Below are 27379 nucleotides of genomic sequence, written 5' to 3' on the forward strand. Positions count from 1 at the left end.
GATTAAACCGTTGAGCCTTGGGATTTGAGAGACAATATCCACATTTATTGCTGAAAAGAGTTGGAGGACTTGGGATTCTTCGTTCAGCTGATCATTCATTTTCTAAGAGCTGCACAGCAATGCGTATACTCTTTTTAAATCGTAGACATCATAAGTCCGCCACTTGGGCGGAGCAGAATAACTGACGACCTGCTATTAGCAAGATCCGTATGAAAACTATACTTAGGACCGAGTTTACAGAGACACCACGAAAATTATAAAAAGGGTCCTGTTTCTTGCCAGAGCCAGACGGAAATATATCCAATCCATCTACTGAACATCAACATCTAATAAATTCATCCATCCTCCGTTCGATATGAAGACTTGTGCAGTCATCTGTCTCCTAGCTGCTATTACCACTACTAGTGGAAGCCCGCTGAAGACAAGGAACAATCAAGTTGAGATTACATTCATTGGTGCAGCCAATGCCCAATTTACCCAAAGCTTCCCGAGTGACGGCACTGTCGCCTCCATTGGTGAGCATCCCTTTATCAGGGCCTATTTACATAACTTATTTTAACATCGTCCTCCTTAGGCAACCCACTTAGCATCTCGCACATTTCATCCAACACAGCTGGCATCCAATGCACCTTCAATGGCATTGATCACAGTGTGACAACCGTCACCGGAGCGGAGCTGGTGGATGTGGGCCCTCCGCAAACCCAGGTATCTGCATCTTGCCACGCAATAGGGTCTTCTCCGACTCCGCAAAGCCCCGTGGTGCATCCGAACAACGATGTTCAGGTCACTTTCATCGGTGCCGCCAATGCTCAGTTTACTCAGCTCTTCCCCACCAACGGTGGAAGTGTCCAAATTAGTATGTTTATCGACTTATTGTCTCTTTCGGGTGGAAATAAACTAACGAGTGCAGCCAATCCTTTGAGTATCTCTCATATTGTATCGGATCAAGCTGGTGTTACTTGTGTGTTCAATGGTATTGACCATAGTGTTACTACTATTAGTGGTACACAGTTAGTTGATGTTGGACCTCCTCAGACACAGGTTTCTGGTTCCTGCCGGATGTAAAGTGCGTCGAGAAATTCGAGAGAGAAACAATTTGATGCGTGGATAGGTGAATCTTGAGTTCTGGGGGAGTGTTATAAAAGATAACGGAAAATTGGAACACATGGATATATATTTTTGCTTTATCTGCCTGGGGGGAAACTTATGCCAAGGACAGTCACTCTCTTTTATGCATTTTCCATTCAATACACTCATTAATGCACATCTCTGAGAACTATGTGTTTATTTTGACAAGATAACCTAATTCCGATCGCGCAATTTCTAATCTAATCTGAATTGATTTGACAGCCTGTACAAATGGGTTTCGCGAGAAATGAGGGACGAATTGTGATGATGCAAAGCCGGAATGCGACGCAAGGGGCTGCTCAGGTCAACCTCAGACCTTGACTTTCATTGAGCGGTACTCTCATCTGCCGTTCAACATCTCGCTAGTTTTGTTAATATCTCAAACTGCAATGACTTGCAGTAATAAATCTGCGCGTATCAAATAGCGCCCCCAAAACGCGAAAATGTATGTCAATGACCAAATCCTTGGCCAAGGAGGCCCGGAATTCAGGGCTGCTACTGTCCCTCTCACGGAGCCCTTCCAAGGCCAAGAGTGGGAGTACATTCCAGATGGAAATCCAGACTTTTCCTCAAAGGGCTTTATAAACCAAGTCGCGTCCCCAGATCGCGTGTCTCCGAGCGACAACTACGACCACGACCACCGACACCGCGCTATCGACATGTATGCGACCAAATAAGCGCGTAATACTTAATTTTGAACCAATATTCATTGACGCCTTCGACTATCGTGTCAATTGTCGACGCTTGATTTCCTGTCGAGCTATCGTCGACTGTATTTTTTTTTTTTTTTTTGGGAAATGCGTTGGAACGTGTCTATACCGTTCCTCATCGCCGGCTTTGTCGAGTATGCATTTGCTGGCTTGCATCACTACCATGCTCATAGCCACCGACACCGACACCTGAGACGCCATGCTGAGCAATTGGAGCCGAAGGATCTGGCTTGGGGTAATGCGGAAAATATCCAAGGGGATATGGAGCTGGAATTTGTTACTCTCACGACTACCACTACAGTCGTCGGGAACTGCGCGCCTACCAACACTATTTTCAGTACGTTGACACTCATTAAGGAAGTGCCTGAGCCCACGCCATGTGCCTCAGAGTACCCGGCACACAGTTTCATGCCTGAGCCTATGGCCCCGGAACCCTTCCAAGCCCAGTGGAACCAAATGCAGCCTCATTCCGAGCCTATATATCAAGCCGCAACTCAGTCTGAGCCAGCAAATCCTCACATCAACAAGCCTCAGACCATTCCTCCTGAACCAACAGAGTCTGAGGCTACAACAACCATCTTGAAGACCAAGACGATAACCCGAACCGCAACACGCACCGTGCAAGTCACCGTCACACCAGAACCAGACACCCCATCACTGGCAGACACACTCCGCGACAATCCAACCAAGGAACAAAAAGAAGTCCCACACAAAGGCCCACCAAAGAAAGACAACGGCGGTGCTGTCAACGCAGTCCTCGCTCTCCCAGGCGAAGTCCTCCCAGACCTACCAGTAGTCAACCAACTCCTCCCAGGCCCGAAAGCCGACAAACCCGCACCAGTAGCCTGGACAGCAACACCACCGAAAGGCGAATTCTCAGCCAACGGATTCGGCGGGCGTACAGCACCACATGGAACAGAAATCGACTACCGCGGTAACGTCGGCAAACCATGGGGCAGCAACATCATCATCGTCAGCCCTGAAGAAGCACACACCTACAAATACGTAGCGCAGTTCCACGGCGCACACGATAAACCCTGGACAGTAGTTGTCTGGAACAAATTCGGGCCCGACGGGAAGATGAACGGGTGGTACGGACACTCCGCAGTGACGTTCTCAATTGCACCCGGTGAAACGCGCTATGTCGCCTTTGATGAGGATTCCGAGGGTGCATGGGGTGCTGCGCCGGGTGATTCGCTTCCGAAGGACCAGTGGGGTGGGTATTCGTGTACCTGGGGTGAATTTACGTTTGGAGATGGGGAGAATAATGGCTGGTCGGGTTGGGATGTGTCGGCTATTCAAGCTCAGATTGCTAAACAGCATGTGCAGGGTATGTCAATTTGTCAGGCTGACGGGCAGGGGTGTTCTGTTATTACCCCTAATGCGGACAAGGTGGTTGATGCTTATGTTGAGTCGAAGAAGGCTCGGAATGGCATTGGGGGTGCGGCGGCTCCTGGGCCGGTGCGGTTGGATGTTTTGCTTGATTATCGCGGGTAGGGGTTGATTAGTATATAATGTTTGATTTGCATTTCTATTAGCGAGGAGTAGTGTTGATAATTCACTGATCCATTGATAATGTTCTCTCCAAACTATCGTACATGTTTGAATCTTTCCATGGATGAGTACTGCAATGCAGAGGTGACTGAGATACTAGTGACAAGGCTTTCACACCAACCCACGTATGCCCTCTTACAATGTGTTCCTCTCAAAATACTGCCTCTCAGCTAGTCTAATTCATAGCAGGGATATCAATCTCGGCAATAGTCCAAACCTTGCCACCCTGACTGGACTTAAGTCCAGTGTAAGAAGCACCAGCAGCCTTAGAAATAGTAGAACCGAAAGTGGTATCAGCACCGGCGAGGGTAATAACAGTGTTCAGGTACTTCTGAGCAGCGATAGTACCAGAGCAGTGGTTATTGCACTCAGTACCGGTACCGTATCTAGTCCAAGTCAGTATACCCCAAATATCAATATCAAATATCCGCTTTGGGAAACTCACCCTCTCATATATGGGCCGGAGGCAAGGGAGTAGGTGGAGAGCAGGGCGCCGGTCACAGCGTTAGTGACGGTCCTATTTATATTAGTCTTGATTTATACTTCGCCCACAAATACTAGCACTTACTGCTTCCAGGTCTGTCCATCAGACTCCAAGTTGTACTCGATACGGACGTGGTCGTCGCCACTGACAGCGGCACCATTACCATCAAGCTGGCCAAAGCTTCCGAAGACACTGGCGCGCACACACCACTGGCCCTTGGTGGCTCCGCACCAGGAGTTGCTGGGCCAGCTCTCGAGGGTGGTCTGGACGAGGTCGCCCGTTCCGTTGGACATCTATGGCTATCAGCACACTGCTTCAAGTTAGATTCTAGGTAGTTGAAAACTCACACCAGGCCACAAGAACAGCACTCCGTTCTGAGTGGGGGGAGCAGCACCAGGGATCAGAGTAGTAACAGCATTGATAATGGTCGACTTGGAGGGACCAAGTGAAACACTGCCACCCCAGGTATCATCTCTCTTCGCGTGCTCAGTGACACCAGCACTGACAAGGCCAATGCTGGCAAGGGCAGGGATAATGAAACGCATATTGAACAGGGTGAAAAAGGCAAAATTTTCGAAGAATGAGTCGCTAAGCGTTCCTGCGCCAGGTAGATCTCAAAAGCAGTAAACAGTAGAAAGAAATGATTAGTTTACTTCCACAATGACATGAAGACACTCCATATTTATACATTCTCCCCCTGAAATCCGAAGAGGAACTAATACAACAGCTGTATAGTGGTGGAATTGACTAAAAACGGGGCGTGGTCCGAAAGCCCAGGATGTTTCACCTTAAAACAACACTAGCATTGAGGCTAACTGGTGAAACGCACAATCCCAACAAATTGGCGCATCCCATTGACGCATTAATTTGTGCCAAACAATCATATTCCAACCTATTGCTCCGTGAGTAGACTTTTTATTCACCTGACAGCACCACCTTCGCTCATACCACTACCCCGTCCCGGCCATGTCTCTCCGGGACTTCCGTACTATGGAAAGCAATATAAATTAATGAAAGAACACTGCGGGTACAACTCCGCGTGGCTGTTTTGCATTGCGTTAATTGGTGCAAACTATTAAACAGGTTCGTGGCTGGGGCCGTTTAGACTACTGTTAATTGAGCAGCCCTATTCAGGGTCAAATGTCTTATTCCAAGTACTCGCCCTTAGTCTCTGCATGGATCACGTCGAATAGGGGCTTTGCGCTGAACCAGCCGGCTTTGGGAGTCCCAACGGTTTTGTACGTGAAAGCGGCGTCCGCTTCATCGATTTTGACGGTCTGTCCGCCTCGGCCGGTCGCCGCAGCGTCCGCAAGGAGTTGTGCGTAGCAGCATTTCTCCAGGCTGACGAACCAGAATACTGTTTCCTCGATGGTATTGCCGACAGTCAAAAGACCGTGGTTCTGGAGAAGCGCAGCCTTCTTGTTACCAAGTGCTTTGGCGATATTTTGGCCTTCTTCTTCGGCTAGCACGACGCCTTTGAAGGAGTTATAAAGTGCCAAGTCCTGTTGCGTTCTTAGCCGGGATCTAACACCAATGGGCGAGTCAATGAGAAACTTACATTATGGAAAGCGCAAGCATCCTGCGAAATAATATCCAACGGTCGGCCAAGCGAACAAAACGCCCGCCCGTGAAGACTATGACTATGCGCTGCACAATTCACATCGGGCCTGGCCGCATGGATAGCCGAATGGATCATAAACGCGGCAGCGTTCAACATCCGATTCGGTCCACCGTCGATAACCTTACCGGCATGGTCAACCTGGATCAAATCCGAGGCTTTCATCAGTTTGAATGCCGTACCGAAGGGGTTCACCCAGAAGGTTGATGGGTCAACCGGGTCACGGACGGTGATGTGTCCAGCGACACCTGTTGAATGTATGTGAGCGGTTGATATGCATAGCAGCATCTGGATCCCTTACCTTCGTCATATCCCTTGTCGCCGAAGATCCGGAATGCAGCTGCTAGACGGCCCTTGAGGTACTCGCGCTCTTTCATCTTATCTTCGAATACGGGCATGCTGGGCATTTGCATTTTGATCTTAGCTTTTTCGGCGCCTTCCGCTTGGGATGATCGCGGGGCTTGCATAACGACGGTGTTGGTGATAGTGTCTGTTGCGGTTGGGGGAGCCATGGCTGGAATGTTGACGTGAGAATGGTGATAAGTGTGCGAATGATGAAGTTCTTAGTTCCCTAGCTGAAGCGGGGTTGCTGATTATCGGTCAAGTCAGATTGGCCGAACCGAGGTTCCTACGTTGTACTCCGCAGCGGATATCCGGATTTCGACTTGGAGATGATCCTCTGGGATATACATGTATATGGAAAAGAGATGGAATTGAGAACTACTGTAACCCCGAAAATTCAGTCAGATAGCTGAAACCGCTTAACGCAATATACGAAATCAACGCTCTAGGTTATTATTTCACAAGATCATAATGTTTCGTAGAAGAACAACCAGAACCCTGCGAACAGTCGGTAGGACAGGATCCAAAGTAGGAATCTTATACAGAGAACATAGGTCCTCGCTCAACCTCCGCCATCAAAGCCTTGAACAGCTTACGGTCGGCTGGGCTGAGACTCTCGCTGAGAGTGGCGGCATGATCAGGGGAACCAACCAGTGGTTTTAGATCAGCTTGGCAGAGGGTTCCTGCGGCGGGTAATACGCCTGTCTGGAAGTAGTTGCGAATGGCTTTGGCGATACAGATGGAGGGAGCCGCGATTGTAGTGTGCTACATGATGTCATGATGGAAACGGAGAGATATCGACTAGAGTAAACTCACCCCTTCTGATTCTTGTTGGAGTAAGCCAGATCCTGGGAACATCTGAGCCATATGTTGGGCACTGGAAATATTAGCTTCGATCATGCCATGTCGATAAAGGGAGACATACCTGTGTAGAGGTGTAACTGGGTCGAGAGTATTCGACACAATGAGCAAAGGATGTGCTGTATTCCCACCGAAAGGCCCTGAAACTAGTCAGCGGAAGAAATATAACATGCAAAACGAAACATACCTCGGAACGGATATTTTGGCTTTGCCTTCCAACCGACACAGCTCAACTGCATCTGCGCCCAGTAATCCCCAAGCGAGTAACTATCAGCCGTAAGCTCATCCCACATAATCTTGAACTCTTCCATGCTCAGAGTGGTCAGAAACTCCGCATCCGAGCACAGAATTGCAGACATCGCATAGAGCTCATTATCCTGCGCACGAGCACACTCAGCAGACCACGGCCCAGCACGACTACACGCGTTAGATGGACACGCGCCGAAGTGATTCCCATGCTTAAAATCAGCCGCGGGGACGGCGTTGCCTTTGGATAGCTCATTCATTCTCCTTGCCAGCAGAGGGAATGCAAGCAGAGGTTGGTATATGGCGACTCGTTGCATCGCTTTGATGTCTGTCCAAGTGACGACCTCGGGGCCCCGTAACGCAGAGGCCATCACCGGTATCGATGCATTGAGGATTTGTTTCTCAAGCTGCCAGTATGCTTCTTTGATGGCGTCTGCGCCGCCATCAATGTAGAATGGACAGCCAGCTAGCCCTGCTTCGTTACAGTATTGTCCGAACCGCTCGAATATTGCATCTGCGTCAGTGATGGCGTTTTTCCCTTTGCCTTGGTAATATTTGAACATGTCAACTACGCCGTCAAGAACGGCTCGGTTTACTCGATCCGGGAAGAGCGAGGCAAATGTGCTACCTAGGAGGGTCCCATATGACCTGCCCCAGTAAAGCAGTGGTTCTTCCCCACGGTGCCATCGAGTGCGCTCTAAAATCGCCCGAGTCTCGTCCGACTCATGACACTTGTGGGCTGCTTGACCTTGCTTCTCACGCCACTCGCCATGTCGCTCAATGATAGTCAGCATATCCTCCGCGACCAGTCGCGTATTGACAAATGACATCATTGGCTCGTCTGTTTCCAAGCTGGACATATCATACACCGAGCAACCCGAGTTGAGCGCTTCAGTGCGCTGCCAGTTTCTCTGTAGCGCATCCCAACCACTACCGAGCATGCCTTCGGTAGCAACTTGCAGCTCCCAATTCCGTTGCGACACCGGGTCGGGGAAACACATCACAGGGGGTGTTGTGGATCCCGCACCCCGAGGATCAAACCCGATGATATCGAAATACTTATCGACAGTACTCTCTCTCGTTTCACTAGGGTCACCCTCTGCATCAACAATCTGCTGGAGATCGGGGCCCGACAGAAATGCCTGCATTGTTCCAGGACCACCAGGTCCGCCTAAAATATAAAATGAGCTAGGTTCATTATTAACAGGGGGTTTTAAATCGCCTTACCAGGGTTAATTAAGATCGCGCCTCCATACCGGGGATCAGTGACAGGCACCTTGGCTGGTAACCGAACAACAGCCAAGGCAAAGGTACGTCCGTTTCCATCGGTTCGCTTATAGTCCATAGGCACTTTCAGCCTCGCGCACTGGAATTCATCCCCACAGTTGTGATATTCCAGCGACTGCGCGGGCGTGATCTCATCCCAGGTGAGCGGGACAGGGACATCCGGCGTGATCCAGGTCCGCGAAGGCCAAGGGACTGGCCACACCAGGAAGGTCAACACGGCTGCCAGTGGTAAACCCCATCGCGTATATCGGGGGCGAGGGGGTAACCGTGATTTCTCCATCCTGAGACAGTCGCAACGGAGGAGAGAAAGAAGTCACATTGCCCCTCTCAAATAAACATGAGTCGATCCATGGCTCGACGATCGGGTCCCACAGCGACTAAGTGGGGTTTGGCTATTTTTCAAGGGGCTGAATGCATGGCTCGCGTGTTTTTTATTGGTGCTTGCTTTGTTTTGTCTGCTTTCTGATTCGTCTTGATAAGACGGGCCAAGGCTAAGAAAGCGGTAGATCGTGATGGGTTGCATTTCTGGATAACTCGTCGCATGCGAACTGGGGATTGGATGAGTCTGGCTTCACCGCTTCTCTTTCTTGCCATGTATACTTATGCAGAGAGAGTATAAGACGCCGGGGGCACGCCTCTTCGACCTTGGCATGCAGAAAGAATAGCCATATAGTTCATTGTCCATGTTCACCAGCTATGTAAAAACAACGTGTGTTATTCAGCGCCGCGCTTGAAGTGTACTTGAGCATTGTGTTTTCTAAACTCCCCCTTGAAATGGCTAAAGTGTTGAAAATCGGCCTTTTGATAGGGTAAGATTCTTGTAAACTGTATTTGTGAGATTTTAATGTACTTTCATCTTATGTCCAACGTTCGCATGTTAACAGTTCTCATGATATCCCTCTGATGCGCTCCACTTCGTCACTGGTTAGAACTCTTCTTCGTAATCCATAAAGTGAAATTCCACACCCTCGTCTGGCAAATACTCCTCACCCCATCAAAGGCGTCCTCGGAGTCTCGTGGTATTCTCCTCTTGAAGCAGCCGTCCTCATCGGAAGAGTCCTTGAAAAAGGGCGTCTTGGAGTGTCGTGGTCGCCTCGGTGTTGTCAGGGTAGTTGTTAAGAGTGACCTTGAGAGTTATCCTCAGGTTTGTCCTGAGGCTCGTCTTGATAGCTCCTTAGAGTTATACTGAGAGTTGTTTCGATTCTTGAGCAACCATAAGCAATGTCAAACAGCCCGGATCTTCACATGCATCGTGATCTCTCTCTCGCTCTCTCTCTCGCTGTCACTATGATATAAATATTAATATATATTGTATAGCGTGGCAATATAAAGCCGAGCCTGTCAATGTTATTGAGCATCATCTTGCAAGACATTCGAAATAAGACTAGCAGAACAGCAGTGCCGTATAATGTGGATGGTATATTGATGAAGAAAGCCTCACAAAGCAGAAATATTGACCAATACCGAAGTGCTGTATATATATGGGAGACGATGTAGACAGAAATTCCATTTAGGACCAAGAAATAACAAATGCATCACCAAATCCTTGGCTGATTGACAGGGATCAGAAGAGCCTCAAAATGGCTTGGAAATATAAAAGAGCCCCACTCCCCTCTTCTACATCTTGCCCAAACAACCTCTTTCCCATCCCAAGCTTCACTTCCAAGCTATATATTTCAAACCGCCAACATGACCCAAACCCTCCAAGACCACATAACCTCCCTCCACACACTCAAACTCACCGACGCAATAAAAGCAATAACAACCCTAACCCCAGGCCTCAAAACAAGCATCCAACCCAAATACGGCTACTTCGTCACACACAGCGACTACGACGGCATCGCCGACCTACAAGACCTAGGCCGACTATGGCTGGAAGCCGGGCATCGCTGCTTCGAAGAACACGCACCCCTAGAAGTACGCCTACTCCACTATCAACAGACAGACATATTCGACAAGCTCTACGTTGATCTCGACAAAAGGCTCGAAGCCGGATTGAAAGATGGGTCTATTGCGCCGCAAGTGCGAGATCCTGAAGCGGGGTGTTCGTGTTGTGCGGGTGTGCCGAGTTCGGTTATATTATGTGGGTTTGCGGGAGGGAAGGCTTTCCATTTTACGCCTGAGGAGTATGAGGATCTTTGGGGGGAGCAGGAGAATTCTGGATGGACGTATGGCATTGGTGGTTGTGAGTCTGTTACGGCGAGTCTGAAGCAGGTTGAGGAGGCTTTGGCAAGGACTTCTGGTGTTGAGGTTGTGAGTATGCTTTAAGTCTGGATGGACCCTGGGGTATGGTAGGATAGGATAGCATATGATATGTGCCTTGCTAGTTAGTTACTAGTGGCAGTAATGAATTCGTGAATATCAAATCAAGTCTAGCTGGATGTCTACACTGGACATGGACTAGGAAAGTAGATTCATGGATATCTCTATGTTTTGATTGGATGCGCAACGCCGGGGTATTTACACGGACAGATTGCAAAGAGGAACGAATAAAATAAAATACAAACCCGCCGAAGCTCGCTCAGATGTAATCCCATGCACAGATGTAAGAGATACGTTAACGTTCGTTTCGGACGGAAGACATGCTGGCGCGCGAGTAGCTCAGCTGTGGCTGCGGGGACGTTTTCTGGGGTTTGCACGACGACCGAGGACCTCGCCACGGGTAACGATGTTGTCCTCGACTCTCTGCAGGTAAGTGACAAAGTCGTGATAGTTTGTGAAGTCGAGGTAAGTCTTGTCAGCCTCGTCGCGGACCCTATTCAGTAGATGCTCGAAGAGATGGCGCATGCGATCGCGCTCGGACAGTTTCTCGTTGAAATGGGGTTCCCACTGCTGCATCCAGTTGGAGAAATCAGTCACGGACTGCGCGGGTCGCTGATAGCTATCCTTGTAGCGGGCTTTCGCGACCTCCGGGTACACTCCGTTTTGGAGCTGGTGGATGAGGAATGTGCAGAAGGAGCCATAGGTGACCTGGTCACTGGGTAGGTTACGCGTGTGTCGCTTCCATTCATCTTCCAGGCCGAGGGTGACGTGCTTAAGAGCTCGGCTGAGCTTGCGTTTGTCGTCGTTATACCATTCGGGATATTTGTCGAAGTGGCGGTCGAGGCCCATTGTGTAGTTTTTGTATTCCCCCAAAGCGCGTCCATTGTATACCGGCACGTTTGGAACCGGCGGGGCAACGCTGTGGTCGGAGGCACGTTGGAAGGAGGGTTGGAAGGCTGGGGCGGTGGGCGCGAGAGTGGTGGGCTCGGTCTTGATGGCTGCCGAGGGGGATCTGCTTGCTGCAGCGAGTGCTCGCAATTGGTCAAGTGCCAAGGCCGAAAGAGTGCTTGTGATGGGTTTGGCTGGGGTATCTTCTTCCTGAGCTTTTGTTTCAGACGCGCGGCGGTCGGCGGCGGGCCTCTTGGGAGTGTGGATTGGAGGAGCTGGTCGGCGGGGAGAATTATTCTTTTCAGTAGCCCTCGGGGCCGGTTGCGTCGGTGTAGGTGTAGGTGTAGGAGTAGGCTCCTTGCTCATGGTAGCTACCAACCGGATGCGAGCATCTTCAAGAGCTCTCTCTTCATCGGCCACTTGCTGCTGGATCTCAATGAGTTGACGCTGTCTTTTCAACCTGCTTAGCTGGTCTTGAGCCTGTTGGATCTGGATCTCCAGGTCATCAGGCAACTCAGGGGCTGACACAGGCTGTGACTGAGGGGCTTGCTCCATCATCTTAGCCAAATGTCCGCATCCCTTGGAAGTTGAAGAGTCCATAACTTTTTTTTGTGATCCCTGTAGATAAGATAGAGCGGGAAAACAAAGTTCCGTGAAGAAACGCACGTGTCAGGCCACGTGCAAAGTCGGTCGGTGTTGGGCGTCAATAGAAGGAAGATGAATGGGAAGTTCAATGTAAAGAGGATAAGAAGTTAACCCCTTGAATATGATGCAATACTGGCGCTATTGAGAAGCTTTAATCGGAAAATCCTCCCCGAAACTAAGGATCGGAGGATCGGCGGTGATATGTTCTCTCAGGAAATTCGAGCAAACAATCGGACTAAACCTTGGACGTAACTTACGTTACTTCTCACTATGTCAACCTCAAAGCCTAAACTACTGCCTAATCGTCAAATCCAGCCCTATGCCGGGCATGATGCCCATAAATTCTGGTCACTTCTACAGTTCATGTACAGCCCCTGAGGTACGTTAACGTTAACTATCGTGCACACGATAGCTTAAGATCACAAAAAACACTCGAAATAGGGTTTGAGATGTGTGACACACCGTAACCTGTCTTCTGCGTCTGCAACTATGTACAACCCGACTCGGGTCCAAGCATGACCACAATATTCAAATATGAACCAGACCTGTCAAAAGTACGTAGCAGATATTTACACCAGATAAATTTTATGATTAATTACAAGATTAGATATTAAATACAGAATGGAAAACCCACACAAACCCCCAAATCCATTTATTTACCAGGCGAACCAAGCAAACAAACAAACTTCCGATCAGGAGTCTCATTAAGAACATTTAGAACCAAGTTCCAAACATTCAAATCATAAGCCTCCCCAATATGACCAACAGGATCAAACGGACAAGTATCCTGAATCCATCGATTGACAACACCATCCTCATGCACGAACGAGGTCTCAGGAGGCGTAACCATCTCATCATACTTAGACGCGATAATAGTAACCTTATTCCCAGGCTGGACAATAGGCTCCCCATCATTCAACCTCAGCACAGCAGCACCATCAGGACCAAGATCATTACAAGCGCCACAGCCAAAGAGATCGAGGACATCCCCAACAGCCTGGCGCGAGGTATTACCTAGCAGGTAGGCAAGATCATACAGGTTCCCAAAAGAGGTACTATGCGTCGGCGGCGCAATAGCAGCAATCTTATCAATAAGATGGGCAACACCCTCGAACTTGGGTACGTAAAGCGACTGGAAGGCACCCTCGGAGTGACCGACAAGGTCGACCTTGGACTTGCCGGTCTTGGCGACAATTTCTTTGATGTAGGCGGCAATCTCGGGAGCGCTTTCGTTGATGTGCTTCAATCCGCCCAGGAATGGGAAGCCGTCGTAAGCGCCGTAGGTTTGCGCGTAGGTGCAGTGGCCCTTGGTTTGCAGCCAGGATTGGAGGAAGTTTATGTCTTCATAGTAGGTTGCTCCTAGGCCGTGTAGGAAGACGACGGGGTTTGAGTCGGATTTGCAGTTGAAGTCGTTGATTCCGGTTGCGAGGGTTGTCGTTGCTGCTAGAGCTGTGAGGGCTAGCTTTGTGATGGACGGCATGGTGAGTACAGAGTATACTCCGTAGTATATTATTTGTCTTCCGTAAAGAAAAGGCTGACGCGAGACATGAGATCTTTTTATTCTGCAGAAATTCAGACGCCGTCAGCTTGCTCCTTTTTTTCCTCGGGGTTCTCCATTCTGTGAACTATCGATTGCTGGATCTCTGAGCTCTAAATGTAACTGGTCGATGTAGTGGGTCAGTGTCAGGTACCTGGCAAATTAGCGAGGGTTCCATCGCCGATCTCAGCTGTCAACCAATCATGGCGAATGTGATAACCCAATCTTGGATGCATCATTTCAGCTGTTAATCTCGCCGGTGGATCGTGCGGAGTTACGATCGGGAACGGACCAAAGGGGGTGACATCCGAATTCACAAATAGGCTTCAATTGGATGTGGTAGCTCGCTAAGCCTCCATGATTTGTATTCATGGCCCATGTCATATTTTTATGTTCACAATAGCGTTCATTGGGGGAGCTACGCAACGGCGGTGCCAAATTCTGCACAACTGACGGTTATTTTCGGAACACAGTAAGATTCTTGAGTCGTTGCTACATTTCACATCACTATATGCGTAATCCCGCGCTATGGACTAGCAGCTGAATTCATGGGCGAGTCTTGCTGAGTGGATAACTCAGGCATGGCGCTGCCCCAAAGGCCAAGGGCGTGACGCCGTTCCACCAAATGCAATAACTCCACCATGAACTTGCGCTCCGGACCTCCGTCAGGGAATGCTTCCCACGCCACCCGGGTGGGGAATGCAAGACGGTTAATCATGTTGCCAGGCGCTGTGGTGATATAGAATTCCAGCGTACGGGCAATCCCACATCCCAACTCGTATTGTTCCAACGGGGTTACACGGTCCTGGGGACGAGTATCGACCGACGAGAGGATGAGTCGAAAGCTGTAGTAGAGGCACATGGTTTGTGCGAGGAGGAGGTTAGGGTATGTATATCTGGTTGGGGTATAAGTAGCCCCAGTGCGCAGGTCGCGCCGCTGGAAAATAGGGAAATCGTCTGCGCCTGTTTGCTTGACTTCTTGTGGGGGTCCGTCGGGGTAGACCTTGACCCAGTCCTCATACCATTGGTAGAACTTGATTGTGAGCTCGCCAATGCCATTCCACAGGCTAGTCTGCTTGACGGCGATTTCGTGTGCGCCTAGCACGGAGCGAGCCTGTGCTGCTTTGAAGGAATCAGACTGTGCTAGTAAACCTGGAATATGGGCGGCAAGATCGAGCAGGTGGTGTAGAATGTCCTTTGTGGTTGTTCCCGCAGCCCACGGGATAGTTTTCCACTCTTCTTGTGCCAGGAATGACGGTTGTCGAGCAGCTAAAGCACCACCAATCTGAGAGTTGTTAGGAGATAAATCGGATCGTGAGTAGTTGGAGACATACCCAGTATGGACGAAGCTCAGTGAACATAAGATGCTCCACCCCGTACATGTGATTTTCCGGTCCACGGTGTTCAATCAAGCGCACCGCACCTCGAACATGGGCCGAGACACCGCTGTCAGTGGTGCGTTCAACGCTCTGTCGAAGTCAGCAGTGATCAAAAAGTGATTGGTTTGGATGTGCACAAACCTCAAAGGCCAATAGCAGAATCACAGTAACTAGCGTGGACTCGGCTTTGGATTTCTCAGGATCAACCAATGCATCCTGCAAACCACGAAGCACACGCGGATAAAGTCGGAACCCAGACGCCTCGATCTGCTTATTCTGAACAGACCGTCCAAAAAATGCCACCGAGACAGCCTCAAAAGCATCACTGATCAGAGGGGAAAACATTCGAATCCCGGCGGCAGCTCGCAAAGCACCAGCCCGTCCCGACTTCATATCCACCTCGGGGCTAAATGCATCAACAAATCTCTCGACGAATACATCCAGCACTGGTCTTTGCATGCTGGTTACCGAGGCTCCCCCGGATGAGTCCGAGCCACTGCCAATAGACATCTCACGCTCAAACTCCCTGTCATCATCGTTATCATCTTCAAAAGTATTGAAAACCTCATTGGCAGAATTCAACAAAAGACGTTTGCGAACCGGCAGAGTCGAAGAAGGCCGTGATGGTTGTTCATAAGATTCATAAGCTGAGGACGTCAGTAAGGAGATCCCAGTCGTCACACCAATAGAACGAACCTTCTCGGCCTTCCCATGGTCCCACAGGAACCAAATCCTTATTAAGCCCGCCGTGAGCAGTGCGAAGCTCACGGACAAGCTCCTCCACCAGGTCTAGCGGCGCAGATCGAATAGAGTCAAATAAGCCTTCAAGCTGTTCGAGCTGTTGAAGATTCCGAGATCTTGAACCTACATGCAGGCATCAGCAATAAGTTCTGCATCGAGCCCCACAGGCAAGTGGGCGGTGGCTTGAAATGAATATGTACCATCATGACTGGCATCAATCCTCCCTCTTAGCTCCCGGATTTCCGCCCGCAAGTTCCGGATCTCCTCCGCCTGACTGATCGGCCTGGCGTCCTCATCCGGGACGTCCTCATACACGCATTTCGAGGGATATCCATGGGCGCAGCAGGCATGGCAGGGCTTGACACGGTCACACTAGCATGATCTACGTTAGCATCGAGCACGTAGCATTGACGTTGGCGACCAGTGGGACGCATGCGATGGGTACGGGAGCGTCCCGGTCCAGGGCTGGCGATCTGAGCACAACGGACAAGAAGAACCGACCTTGACTTTGCGGAGCCGACAGACTTTGCACGATCGTGACTGGCGGTTGGCAGCCCTCCTGACTCTTAGGTCGGAGGCAAATCGTCGCGTTTCGCCGACCATGGGGGCGTGCCTGTGAGCTTGAGGGTGGGAGTTTGGGAAGGTCTCAGCTCTTGAGCCAACGACGCGGCGTGATTTAGGCGAGCCAGATTTCCGAGCTGGTCGTCCGAGATCTGCTGGCTTGGGGTGTGGGCCGACTCGCGCCCTCGGGGCGTTTGGCGCTGCTAGTGTAACGTTAGTAGGTGTCTCGGCGCTGCTGATAGGTGGCGTGTGGGCCCATGGACCCCCCGCCATTGCGACCGAGTCTGAATTGTGTCGCTGTCATTGGGAGTTATTCGTGTGGCTGCATTATTCGCTGTAGAATTGGCTATGGAGCTGTCAGTCGCCTGAAATGGAAGTGCTGTGAGGGGCCCCTTTCAGCCCGGTGACTAAGTATTGGCTCCCACTTGGCAGGCAGCTTCCCATCCAATCTTCCAAGCTTACGATGTGTTCTATAGGGCTTTTGATATGTCGAAATGAGTAATATTTTGATTGCTTGAAGTATACAGAGTATACGTACTCCGTACGCAAAGCTGGTGTTGTACGGGTTTGCACGTTGCAAAATAGTCCACCAAGGAGGCTATATTTGTAACTTGATGAGTCTTCCTTTTATACGGAGTATTTGAGTCGCTGATCCCATTTCCATACACAGTCGAAGAAATAAACACCTACGAAGCTGATAATCCTATGAATTATGGCTCTCGTAACCTTAGTAGGTAAACATTGCGGCCTGAGGCCACCACAGATGCTTTACCGAGGCTATGCAGGACAAAACAAACGGAGCAAACACAAGGGTCGAAGAGGAGAGGTCTGGAGCGGTAGGCAGGCCTCGCCACACACACTGTAGATAAGTTAATCGCTGAATATTAGTTCATCTTAGACAGAGCCCCTCAATTAGTCTTAATTATGTTTATTGAGAACTCATAGTCTAGCCTTAATGTGTCAACCCTGATGGGTTGACAAAGTGACTCAAGGTAAAGCTCTCTCAAAAGCACCCGAGCTCACTTTGGACCTGTATGAAAACGACAAAAGACCGTCGAATCCATGTTCTATTTCTCCGCTGGGAAACAACGTCTAGATGCCGAGGACGGCAACCTATGCACTAGCTCTCATACAGCATGCAACACGAGGGGGCCGATTGTCTCGCCCGAGAAAACTGCCGAGGTGAATACCTTTAAGCCACGCGCAAGATGGTCCGATAGGCATCGGTTGATTTCTTCCCAGGGGCGCTAAGGGGATATTTGATTCGCCAAAGCCATACTGAAATCTACCCAGGATTCCTACTAAGTCAAAGATAGCAGAACACAGATACCAAATTAGAGTCGACGCTAGGAGTTACACCGGCCAAGCTTTGAGTATCCCGGTCCACGCGGAGAAAGTGCGAGAGTTTTAAGTTAGAGCTAGAGACGGGAGAAGTCTTGGCTGGAGGAGACAGGTTGGAAATTTGGATCGGCGTGAGTCCGGGATCTGGAGTCCGGGGTATTTTCTTAGTTTCATTTACAGACTGTTATCTTGTGCATCTTTGCAGAGCCCACTCAGTGAAATCATCTAATCTTTCGATAAGGTGCCTGGTTCTGGATATTGTTTCCTCTAGTCCAGCCTCAAAAAACACCTCGCATTCCTGGTCACCTCGGGGGACCGACCGAGCACAGGAACACGAGCCTAGAATCAAAAGCCAGAATTGCAAGGATTCCACGGCTGAGAATTCCCGGACTTTGTCCGAGCATCTCTCGGCTCATAACCCTGGTACGGACGATGAGCCATGAACCCGGGATGGACAGCCGAAGGCTTGAGCACATCGACCGAAGTGACCTTCCCTGTACGGCCCACGGCTTAAACTCAGTGCCCATATCAGGCTGATATTTTGGCCTCCACCGTGGGGGTTCGTGGCAAGTTTCTACCTATTAGAGATCACCAATGCCGTCATGACACTCTCTTCCCTACGTATATCTCCGCATTGGGCCACTTCCCCGCAAACCTGATTGGACGTGATTGCCCCCCACGTTTCCCCAGAATTCACGGGGTAAATGCGAGGTCTTGTTCTATGCCGAGTAACATGACCTGCTACTCTTCAACATAAAATAATCGCCCACCCCAAGCTTTTGTGCTTTAACCTTCACTTTGTTTCATCGGTTCGACGTAAACATGGCCGGAAACAATGATAATATTACCGATGCGGAGTTGGGCGGAAAGGTTGACTTGAGCCATGAGGAGGTTGTTCACATGGCTGAGTTGACTGAGGAGGAGAAAGTGGTCGAGAAGAAATTGCGCAAGCGCATTGATACTTTGATTATGCCCTTGGTTATTCTGGTTTACCTGATGAACTATATCGATCGGTAAGCGATGCCTTGAGCAGGGTCTCTCCTGAAGTGTCTAGTGCTAATGACCACAGAAACAACTATGCTGCAGCAAAACTCCAAGGTCTCGAAACGGACCTGAAACTCGATGATACGAAATACCAAACCGGCCTGTCTGTCCTGTTCGTCGGATACATTCTGATGCAGGTGCCTTCGAACTTGCTCCTCAATTATATGGGCCGCCCTTCGATATATATTGGATTCTTCGTTTGCGCTTGGGGCCTGGTGTCTGCGTTGACAAGTCAGGTGTCCAGCTATGGAGGCATTGTTGCATGCCGGTTTATTCTCGGTATCGTCGGTAAGTATCGCGCCTTTTTTTTTCCCTCTCCACGTATGCTAAAGCCAAATCAGAGGCCCCCTTCTTCAGTGGAGTCTTATTCTACCTTTCGAAATGGTACACCAAACGAGAATTGGCATTCCGTATGAGTATCTTCTATTCCGGCTCGTTGCTCAGTGGCGCCTTCGGTAACCTCATCGCCGCCGGTATTCTGCACGGTCTCAAGGGAAAGCGAGGACTCTCAGCTTGGCAATGGCTCTACGTGATCGAAGGCTCAATCACCTGTGCCATCGGACTGGCCATTTGCTTCATCCTACCTGACTTCCCAGAAACATGGAAGCTTCTCTCTCCGGAGATGCGCAAAGTCGCTCAGCGCCGTCTTGCCATTGAGGCCGGCGAGGCCGATGTGGATGAGAAGGGTGGCGCGAATCAATTAAAGGGCTTGAAGCTTGCTATGACCGATGTCAAGACATACGTATTTGCCCTTGGCTACATGTGTATCACCGGAGCGGCAGGTTTCCAGAATTTCTTCCCGACTCTCGTCAAATCATCCCTCAACTACTCTGAGACAATCTCCCTCGTTCTCGTGGCACCCCCTTATCTTTTCATGGTCGCATATTCTCTCGGCCATTCCTGGACTTCTGACAAGCTGGAGAAGAGATTCTGGTTTTTCGTCTACCCAATCCCAATCACGATTATCGGCTTCGTCGTCTACATGAAAACCAACACCTTCGGACCCCGATACTTCTCCTTCTTCTTAATGGTCTTCGTGTTCGCTCAAAACGGTACTATTTATTCCTGGCTCGCCAGTTCGCTCCCTCGCCCGCCCGCCAAGCGTGCTGCTGGTAAGTTACCTCTCATCCCTTTAGTTTTTATTACACCACACAAGAGACTGACCAAAATAGCCTTTGCATTCTTCAATTCCCTCGGAAACAGCGCTTCGATTTGGACGCCGTATACATACATCGCCAAAGAGGCACCCCACTACCAGACCGCGATGGGCGTCTGCATTGCTCTCCAAGTCGTCGGTGGACTGTGTGCTCTTTTCTTATACTTCAACCTGAATATGCTCAATAAGCGACAGCTGAGACTTGAAAATGAAGAGGTAGAGCTCAGCCCGAAGGATCTTCGTCGGTTGCAGGTTACTGCTGATGTTGAGGGGATTGATCTTGCGGCTGCGAGACGGTTGCAGAAGGGATTCCGTTATGTATTGTAGGGGACTTTTGTCGGTAGAACGTATATCATGGTTCAATTACGTTTTCTATTCAAGGAGTTATTTGCGTAGTCTTGATCGAAGTACATATTAATTGTCGCTTGAGGCATCAACAGCTAGTCAGGAGTCAACAACCCTTTGCATTACAAAAACAACTCGAGACAGTAATGCCTTCCAATGAAACTACCTTCTTTTGCACTGAGGAATGTCTTCCGTATGCCATGCAATTCGACTCTTAAGAAAGGGCCAAAGTGCGGGGACTCCGCATGCCGATCCGGGAGTGGCGATATCCAAGTCAACTCGTGGTGTAAGTGGTGCGCCCACTCCCAGTCTCTGATTAGTCCCCATTTACCTGGGCATCCAACCAGGCAATCCAGTCGTACAAGGCCGGATGAAGTCTATACCCCAGAGCATCACCTGACCATCCCATGAAGTCATTCCCGTACCTCATAAATAGCATTGACCTGCCACAATTTCGGCTCATCTCCATTGATCTGCACTTTTACAGAAGTACAAATACAGCACGCAATCTAGTAGATACATCCATCTCGGGGTGGACATTCCCACACACCATCAACGGATCGACATAACCCACCCTCACGCTCTCAGCTCCAATCTCCAATCTCCAACATGCAATCAGCACTCTCACGACCCATTCTCCGAGTATCCAATCTAACAATTCTCCGATCATTCTCCATCGCTCCAGCTATCATGGGTGCAGGCGATCTAGGTGCTCCTAAGCCGCGAGGCTTTATGGCAGAGTATGAACTCCCGAGTGTATGACGTCATCAATTTCTGACTGGAGTAGAAAGGATGCATTTGCGCGACGTGAGGCTGCGCATGAACTTATGTATATTCGGGAACAGGAGATGGAGAAGTATGTTGTTCTTGGTTGTTGGTGCATATATATACTGACAATGGGGTAGGGTTAAGCGTCTTCGGCAGAAGCTTAAGGAACAGCGTCAGCATATGGATGAACTCGATAAACATCTGTGAGTATTTTCCTTTTAATTTTGTGCGACCACATGGTTGTTATGATTCTGACTGGTTATAGTGAGGAGTTTGCTAAGAGCCAGGGCGGCGAACAGAACTAACTTGCTCGTCCAACTTCCGAGACACTTAGTCGATGATCATATGCTTCTACCACAGATACACACGCAGAACGAACGGCGGACCTATATATATTGAGGTGGCCCGATCTTGCAAGAATATGTACCATTCAATCTAGAGTTAGCTTACTTCAAATGGAATAAGAACCTTTCACTTTTCACCTATTTTGAGATCCTCCTTGCCAAACTAGATCAGATCTTCGCTTGCCATCTCCACCGGTAACTCAGACAAGCCCACCGAGCCATGACAAACATCCCCAGTGCAACGATCAAGACACTGCCCAGATACGCCACCATAGCGCTCTTGCCAACTTTGTCCAGCATCTCACCTCCAATAGGGATACAAATTAGTGTTCTGGGATTATCTGTCAGTCGCCAATCAAACCATATCAGGGACCAAAGTATGATCGAAATAAGATGACTTACGCAAAGCTGACAATGGAATATGTCAATCCGAATCGTCCACCAACTTCGCTGGCCTTTGAGATCTGCCCAATACAGGCAGGTGCCAGACTCAGGAATGAGCCTGACGCTAGCCCGAATACTGAGGAGAAGGTATATAGCCCTGCCAGGGTATTTCCGAATGGTAGCCATATCACAAAGACTGCAACGGCTCCCAGCGCGATGAGTGCGGCCTGGGTGTTTATTCTGCCGTAACGATCGGCTATGCCTCCGGCCAGTAAGCGGCCTACAGTGGATGCTCTATGCGGTGTAAGTTACTGTGATTCGAGGCCAGAGAAGGGACTGTCACTCACATGTTCAGCACGGAGAGGAGAAGAACACTAGTGTTGGTCGAAAAGCCCTGCAGAACGACATAGGTCGGGTATAGACCCAGACTAGCGAAAACGACAAGCTCAAGGCCTGGACAGGTCAGGCATATCATTCTACTCCCAATAAAAACTGAATCCAACTTACTGAAGATCCCCACAGTCAACCAGGTAAACCTGGCATCTTTCAAAGAGCGCAGATTAACAGTCGACTTACTCCTCCCCTTCGGCAACCTCGCCTTGACCAAAAATGTCGCAACAACACACAAAGCCAACACGACGAACGCCAAAAGCCTAATTGTCCACTTATACCCTAGCTTAGAGAACCCAGCCCGAAGCATCAACGGAAAAAGCACACCACCAAGACCCGCCCCAGCCATCGAAATTCCAATCGCAAGACCAGCCTTCCGATCAAACCATTGAGGAACACTAGCCAACGCAACCGTACTCAAAAGCGCAGCTCCAGTGCCAGACATGACACCCAGCGTCAAGACAAAATGCCAATACTCATGACTCTCAGCTAGGAGCATCAGGCCTGTGACATAGATCGCGGTACCGGCAATGAGAATACCAGTCGGACCATACCGATCGAACATCGGTCCAACCTGGACGGAGACGCTCAGACCAAAGAATGTGAATAAACCGGGAATCCAACCGACTGCACTGGCGGAATATTTGGATAATTGGTGCGATGCGAAATAGTTTTGCAGGATACCGGTTGTATTCATTACCCCGAAACTACTCATCAAGAGTAGGAATGAGCCGAGAACAACGCTCCAGGAACGGAGTCCGCCATCTGGAAAGATTTCTTCGGCGTTGTGTTCTGGGAAATTGTCTGTGAAGTGGGTTGTGACCGTTGCCAGCTCGGCTGGGGGCTCGATTATGGAGAAGGCCGACCGGGGTGCTTCTTCATCGTTGATTCTTGTGCTTGGACCGGTTGTGGGGAGGCTTTCTACGCTTGTTTGTGCTGATGGGTAATGTTGTTGGACTGAGACCGTGGCTGTCTTCTGCTCTGGTGCCATTGTTGGCACGGTGTCGAGCTTCCTATGTTCACTTCTTGGGTGATGGGAACAAACACGGATTTAGAGTTGAAGATTCGAAATTGAAAGACCCTTTCATTTTGTGGAGTGAGTCATGTCGATAAGGGCTTGCATTAGCTTCACATGACGATTCATGGTGGGGTTATAGATGTCGGAATGGCCATCCGATCTTTTGAAGAAACTCTCCATAGTGGCACGTCATGGGTGCATGGAATCAGTCAGTGGGAGCAGTAATTGCAGTAGAGATAGTACGAGTAGTATCCAGGATATTCGGCCGTTTTTGAAATGATAATTGTCTGCAATTTGTGAAACCTAAAATTGAGCGAAGGTTGTTCACGGCCGAAAGTCTCGTCGGATCACTTTCCGAGATCACCTAGATCAGTTCAGGGTTGTTCCAGGGACTAAGTAATAATTGATCAAACTTGGAAAGGAATTAGACAGTCCCATTGGAAATATATTGACGCGACTCTGTAGGAATGCAGGTAATCGTATGTCGGGGGCTGGCTACAACCTCATCTATGAACGATTTCGTCCACTGCAAGTCAATGCCAAAAGTAAAGAAGTCCGGACATCAACATTAACAATTAATTTAACCTATAGCTAGATATTCCAACATCCACCGAAAGTGGGACTTGAAATACATTCAACCCCTGTGAGTGGCATGATTTGCGCGCCTCGCCACCCGGCCGACAACTCCCAACCTCACCCGCTCCTCACCGATCGCATCCCGATTTCCCCCATACAGACTGAAAATCAAAGTGGCATGATATCAAGATGCAGCTGACGTACCATAATTTCATTTGCAGCCCAAACCCAAAATGTTCACTGACTAAACCCCCAGCCATATATCAACCCAACTCCTTCTAAGTCCCCGCAAAAAAATACTATACAACCAAGATCCAGATCTCCTTCGAAAGATCAACATACAAATACATATACACGCATATTTCAATTGAGACCTATCCGCCAAAATGCAATGCACACGAATCCTCACAAGGAACATCCCCCAAGTCCGGCAACGACGCCAACTCCAAAACCCACGCATGACTCTCGTCGCCAGCCCTGTTCCTAGTCACAACCCCACCATTGACTCTGAACGTTTACCATACCGACTCTACGAACTATCGCTCAAGAAGATCAGGAAAGAAGCACATGCTGCCGAGCCAGATCTACGACATGTCATAGCCGGCATCTCAATGCAAAAGGTCGTCGCTGGTGCTGTTCATGATGATCTTCTTCATCGAGTTGATATGCTAGAAGAAAAAGCGCCTTGCAGGTTCCCCGTTTTACCTGGTGCCGATGAGCCCTGGGAACATGAAGAACTCGCTTCTGATTCGAGGCATAATCCTAATGCTTGGGATATGGAATCCCTTGATCAGGCTTTATGTGAGATGGAGATTGCTAGTCAGAAAGGGGAGGTTGCTAAAACCGTTTGTTGGCGGTTAATTGGGGAGATGTAAATATTTTATGACGTGTCATTTTTGAAGCGTTCTTGTGTTTTTTTGGTTTGCCCTTTGCTTTTAGTTTTGTGCGTATTCTGGGAGTTGAAAACTGGAGTTGGTGATACAAATTTGCTTCATTTGCAATTACCTATCGCTTAACAATGTGTGGCGCATGAATATAGGACAATATAAGGAGAATCCTTTATATATATACTTTTTTAGTTTCAGGGTTCCTTCATTTACGACATATGAACCTTTTCGTTGTTTACCCATGTAGTTACTGCCTACCTACCCAACTGGCTTCAAAATGTTAGCCAGAAGCATCGGTTATGGGGATCCAATGAGGGGTTGGGTAGCCATATATGACATCAGGGACGGGTGTTAGCAAAGCCAGCAAGGTAATGATCTACTGTATTGAGGTGTCCGTTCGTGGGTTGACTTATCAAATAACAACGAATCGACTGAAATACATGCAATAACATTATCTTCGTACTACCACAATGCCATTATTTGTTCTATGTTATAATTTTATTATAAAGGAATTACGCTGCGTAGAATAGAGATATAGGTCTCGAGCATTCTCTGTCTTTATACATACTACCTGTATATAAGGTAGAGGAGGAACAACTCTGAACTGCGTGTCTTAGCTCGTGAACAGCTTTCTACGTACCAAAGTTAACAAGCTTTCAGCCACTTCGTTCTCGGAATTGAGAAATACGCTTATGGTTGACAGGAAACTACGAAACAATTATCTTGGCTCCAACCTCGCTTTTAAGTACCTTATCCTCTTACTTTGTCTGTACCACCTGTAAGTGACACGCAACTACGATGCATATATCTAAGCCCTTGAATAGGCTTCCGTGTAAGCGTTACCCAAACGAATTTCCAGGAGTTTAAATATACTACATGCTTATGAGAAACAGATAACTAGGCGCTATTTTTAAATAGCCATCTACGAAGTAGAGACTTGTAGAAAAACAGACCTTCAAATTTATCTACTTATTTCTCTAGATTTGTGTGTACTAGGCTTATATCCTTGAGCATCGTTCAACGTGGTAAATAACTCTGAAAGTCGCATTTACCCACTTTATCCTCAGAATCTATATACACCAGCTTGTAAGTGACGGTTAACTGTGGAGTGTCTTTGAACAGCCTTGTATATGAAAAAGTCCCTATAAATCACGTTCACTTATTGATTTTGGCAATTTGTATACTCAAAAGTGACGGAAATTGCGAGTAGCTCGAGTTAATAAGATCTTCTACAGATACATTCACACAGTTCATTCTCGGGACTTGAATATACCCCCGATGTACGCAACGGAAACCTGCGAATAGCTCTATCTGATAGGATCTTATTTAACTAGTTTATTCTCAGAATTGAAATACACCACACACTTATAACTAACAAAGAGTTGCGAAAAACCCTAGCTCGTACCTATCTAACTACCTTATCCTCAAAATTTGTATGTGCCACCCGCTAATAAGTGACGAGTAATTAATCCCAGCTGCCTAGCTCATAATCATTCAACCACTTTCTTCTCGGAATTTATGTGCACCATCCGCTGGTAAGTAACGAACAACTGCGAATAACCCAGCTCCAATATGATCATCTACACTATTAATTCCCCAATGTCCTCACTCGCCACCCTTTCTTCCTCATACTCACTTGCACATTCATCTACGTATTCACTGACCATCCCTTCAGTCATCACAAAAAGCCACTCCTAAAGAAGGCTTCAAGATGTCGGAACCCAACCATTACTGCACTCAATGCCGAAAGGACCAGCCAGTCTCTGGATTCATGCGTGACGATGGCGAGGGCCCATTTAAGCGTTGCAACCGTTGCAGGAAGAAGAACGCAGATGTCAGTTGGTGAGAGTTCTGAAGCTCAAAGATTCTTTCCAACTGATAGAAAACAGTCACACCGATCCTGGCGGGCCTCTCAAATGAGTAACGGTGCTCCGGAGTTGCCATCACACCGTGCAGGTGACCATACCAAACAGCCTGTATCCAACAACTCCACCACAGCAGCTGTAGCTGGAAGCATCAGCAAAATCCCAGCTGGCAGTACACTGGCCGGCAGTTCATTGACCGAATCTCACACACATCATGGTAACGGTACCCGATCTATCACAATCGCCCCTGAGGTCATCACAACAATTGGTGATATCACAACCAGCACAACAGTCGTTACTATCGCCACTACAGTCCGCCATGGAGAAGGCAAAATGGAGATGAATCCCCAAGATGAGCCATCTCCAAAGGTCGAAAGCGACGATGTCGCTTCAGTGTCCAGCGAGTCTTCTCACGAGGCAAATGATTTCCCACACGAAAGTACCACCCACGGGCCTGGATTCTTCGTCTGTATCCATTGTGAGAAATGCCAACCTGCTCCACTCCGGGGATTTTCGGTGTGTTTGCTCTGTATTACCGACTGGAAATGGTGTAACAAGGAAAAACACAACCGACCACTGGCAGACTTCATGTGGGATGGAAAGGAGCATGATCAATGTATACATTGCGTGCTTGACGTCGGACCGTTGTGAGGGGATTCGGGGTCTTGTTACGAAGTCATGGTATTTGTGTTCTTATTCTTACTTGAGGCGTCGACGGTGTATTTCGAGAAGTTCCTTGACAGTATCTGATCTTCGAAAGTGGGAATTGTGGGTATGTATCCTTACACTAATCTTAGGGATTACTTATGGCACCAGACCTATTACATTTACAGTGCTCAAAGTTGAGGTTCGAAGTCCTCGAAAGGCCCTTAATATGACTTAACCCATCACGAGGGTATGTTTGATCATCTAAGATGGAGGATCACTATGAGTGCTTGAGAGTTAGGCATCGCGATGTATTTTTAACTTGAAAGTGGCACTCTATGTCTAAAGAAGGCATCTATTAAAATAGCCACGG

General features: G+C 48.7%; 14 protein-coding genes across 14 annotated transcripts; 7 read left to right on the forward strand and 7 right to left on the reverse strand.

Annotated features, from left to right (window-relative positions):
• Positions 1–355: 355 nt before the first annotated feature.
• PENARI_c009G11921 (uncharacterized protein) lies at positions 356–1065 on the forward strand (the record flags this gene model as incomplete). The annotated part of the gene is made up of 3 exons (XM_022632064.1): positions 356–515; positions 575–856; positions 911–1065. 3 exons carry the CDS (start codon positions 356–358, stop codon positions 1063–1065), a joined length of 597 nt encoding a protein of 198 aa, XP_022488299.1.
• A 506-nt stretch (positions 1066–1571) lies between these two features.
• On the forward strand, positions 1572–3335 carry PENARI_c009G06329 (uncharacterized protein; the record flags this gene model as incomplete). The annotated part of the gene is made up of 2 exons (XM_022631894.1): positions 1572–1789; positions 2012–3335. The coding sequence occupies 2 exons, from the start codon at positions 1572–1574 to the stop codon at positions 3333–3335; spliced, it is 1542 nt and encodes a 513-aa protein (XP_022488287.1).
• A 232-nt stretch (positions 3336–3567) lies between these two features.
• PENARI_c009G00257 (uncharacterized protein) lies at positions 3568–4421 on the reverse strand (the record flags this gene model as incomplete). Its single annotated transcript, XM_022631706.1, has 4 exons — positions 3568–3778; positions 3838–3909; positions 3961–4169; positions 4224–4421. The coding sequence occupies 4 exons, from the start codon at positions 4419–4421 to the stop codon at positions 3568–3570; spliced, it is 690 nt and encodes a 229-aa protein (XP_022488140.1).
• Positions 4422–5021: 600 nt separating this feature from the next.
• On the reverse strand, positions 5022–6006 carry PENARI_c009G07340 (class II aldolase/adducin family protein; the record flags this gene model as incomplete). The annotated part of the gene is made up of 3 exons (XM_022631917.1): positions 5022–5378; positions 5435–5742; positions 5796–6006. 3 exons carry the CDS (start codon positions 6004–6006, stop codon positions 5022–5024), a joined length of 876 nt encoding a protein of 291 aa, XP_022488425.1.
• Positions 6007–6373: 367 nt separating this feature from the next.
• Positions 6374–8510, reverse strand: PENARI_c009G01707 (alpha/beta hydrolase; the record flags this gene model as incomplete). Its single annotated transcript, XM_022631757.1, has 5 exons — positions 6374–6601; positions 6653–6713; positions 6762–6837; positions 6885–8114; positions 8171–8510. 5 exons carry the CDS (start codon positions 8508–8510, stop codon positions 6374–6376), a joined length of 1935 nt encoding a protein of 644 aa, XP_022488251.1.
• A 1409-nt stretch (positions 8511–9919) lies between these two features.
• Positions 9920–10498, forward strand: PENARI_c009G11725 (uncharacterized protein; the record flags this gene model as incomplete). Its single annotated transcript, XM_022632056.1, has 1 exon — positions 9920–10498. One exon carries the CDS (start codon positions 9920–9922, stop codon positions 10496–10498), a length of 579 nt encoding a protein of 192 aa, XP_022488066.1.
• A 333-nt stretch (positions 10499–10831) lies between these two features.
• On the reverse strand, positions 10832–11980 carry PENARI_c009G08728 (uncharacterized protein; the record flags this gene model as incomplete). The annotated part of the gene is made up of 1 exon (XM_022631965.1): positions 10832–11980. One exon carries the CDS (start codon positions 11978–11980, stop codon positions 10832–10834), a length of 1149 nt encoding a protein of 382 aa, XP_022488346.1.
• Positions 11981–12677: 697 nt separating this feature from the next.
• Positions 12678–13505, reverse strand: PENARI_c009G04141 (esterase/lipase family protein; the record flags this gene model as incomplete). Its single annotated transcript, XM_022631827.1, has 1 exon — positions 12678–13505. One exon carries the CDS (start codon positions 13503–13505, stop codon positions 12678–12680), a length of 828 nt encoding a protein of 275 aa, XP_022488347.1.
• A 583-nt stretch (positions 13506–14088) lies between these two features.
• PENARI_c009G10925 (Zn(II)2Cys6 transcription factor domain-containing protein) lies at positions 14089–16516 on the reverse strand (the record flags this gene model as incomplete). The annotated part of the gene is made up of 6 exons (XM_022632036.1): positions 14089–14847; positions 14897–15031; positions 15083–15588; positions 15638–15805; positions 15883–16054; positions 16184–16516. The coding sequence occupies 6 exons, from the start codon at positions 16514–16516 to the stop codon at positions 14089–14091; spliced, it is 2073 nt and encodes a 690-aa protein (XP_022488271.1).
• Positions 16517–18406: 1890 nt separating this feature from the next.
• On the forward strand, positions 18407–20111 carry PENARI_c009G00941 (putative MFS transporter; the record flags this gene model as incomplete). Its single annotated transcript, XM_022631730.1, has 4 exons — positions 18407–18597; positions 18654–18916; positions 18970–19740; positions 19801–20111. The coding sequence occupies 4 exons, from the start codon at positions 18407–18409 to the stop codon at positions 20109–20111; spliced, it is 1536 nt and encodes a 511-aa protein (XP_022488283.1).
• Positions 20112–20819: 708 nt separating this feature from the next.
• On the forward strand, positions 20820–21202 carry PENARI_c009G03244 (uncharacterized protein; the record flags this gene model as incomplete). Its single annotated transcript, XM_022631802.1, has 4 exons — positions 20820–20869; positions 20917–20985; positions 21035–21100; positions 21163–21202. 4 exons carry the CDS (start codon positions 20820–20822, stop codon positions 21200–21202), a joined length of 225 nt encoding a protein of 74 aa, XP_022488372.1.
• Positions 21203–21409: 207 nt separating this feature from the next.
• On the reverse strand, positions 21410–23006 carry PENARI_c009G02170 (MCT family MFS transporter; the record flags this gene model as incomplete). Its single annotated transcript, XM_022631774.1, has 4 exons — positions 21410–21572; positions 21644–21919; positions 21973–22078; positions 22133–23006. The coding sequence occupies 4 exons, from the start codon at positions 23004–23006 to the stop codon at positions 21410–21412; spliced, it is 1419 nt and encodes a 472-aa protein (XP_022488402.1).
• A 989-nt stretch (positions 23007–23995) lies between these two features.
• PENARI_c009G12540 (uncharacterized protein) lies at positions 23996–24484 on the forward strand (the record flags this gene model as incomplete). The annotated part of the gene is made up of 1 exon (XM_022632084.1): positions 23996–24484. The coding sequence occupies one exon, from the start codon at positions 23996–23998 to the stop codon at positions 24482–24484; it is 489 nt and encodes a 162-aa protein (XP_022488441.1).
• Positions 24485–26207: 1723 nt separating this feature from the next.
• PENARI_c009G09460 (uncharacterized protein) lies at positions 26208–27012 on the forward strand (the record flags this gene model as incomplete). Its single annotated transcript, XM_022631990.1, has 2 exons — positions 26208–26330; positions 26386–27012. 2 exons carry the CDS (start codon positions 26208–26210, stop codon positions 27010–27012), a joined length of 750 nt encoding a protein of 249 aa, XP_022488363.1.
• Positions 27013–27379: the final 367 nt, after the last annotated feature.

Source organism: Penicillium arizonense, assembly GCF_001773325.1.
Source record: "Penicillium arizonense strain CBS 141311 chromosome Unknown PENARI_contig009, whole genome shotgun sequence".
Taxonomy (NCBI): domain Eukaryota; kingdom Fungi; phylum Ascomycota; class Eurotiomycetes; order Eurotiales; family Aspergillaceae; genus Penicillium; species Penicillium arizonense.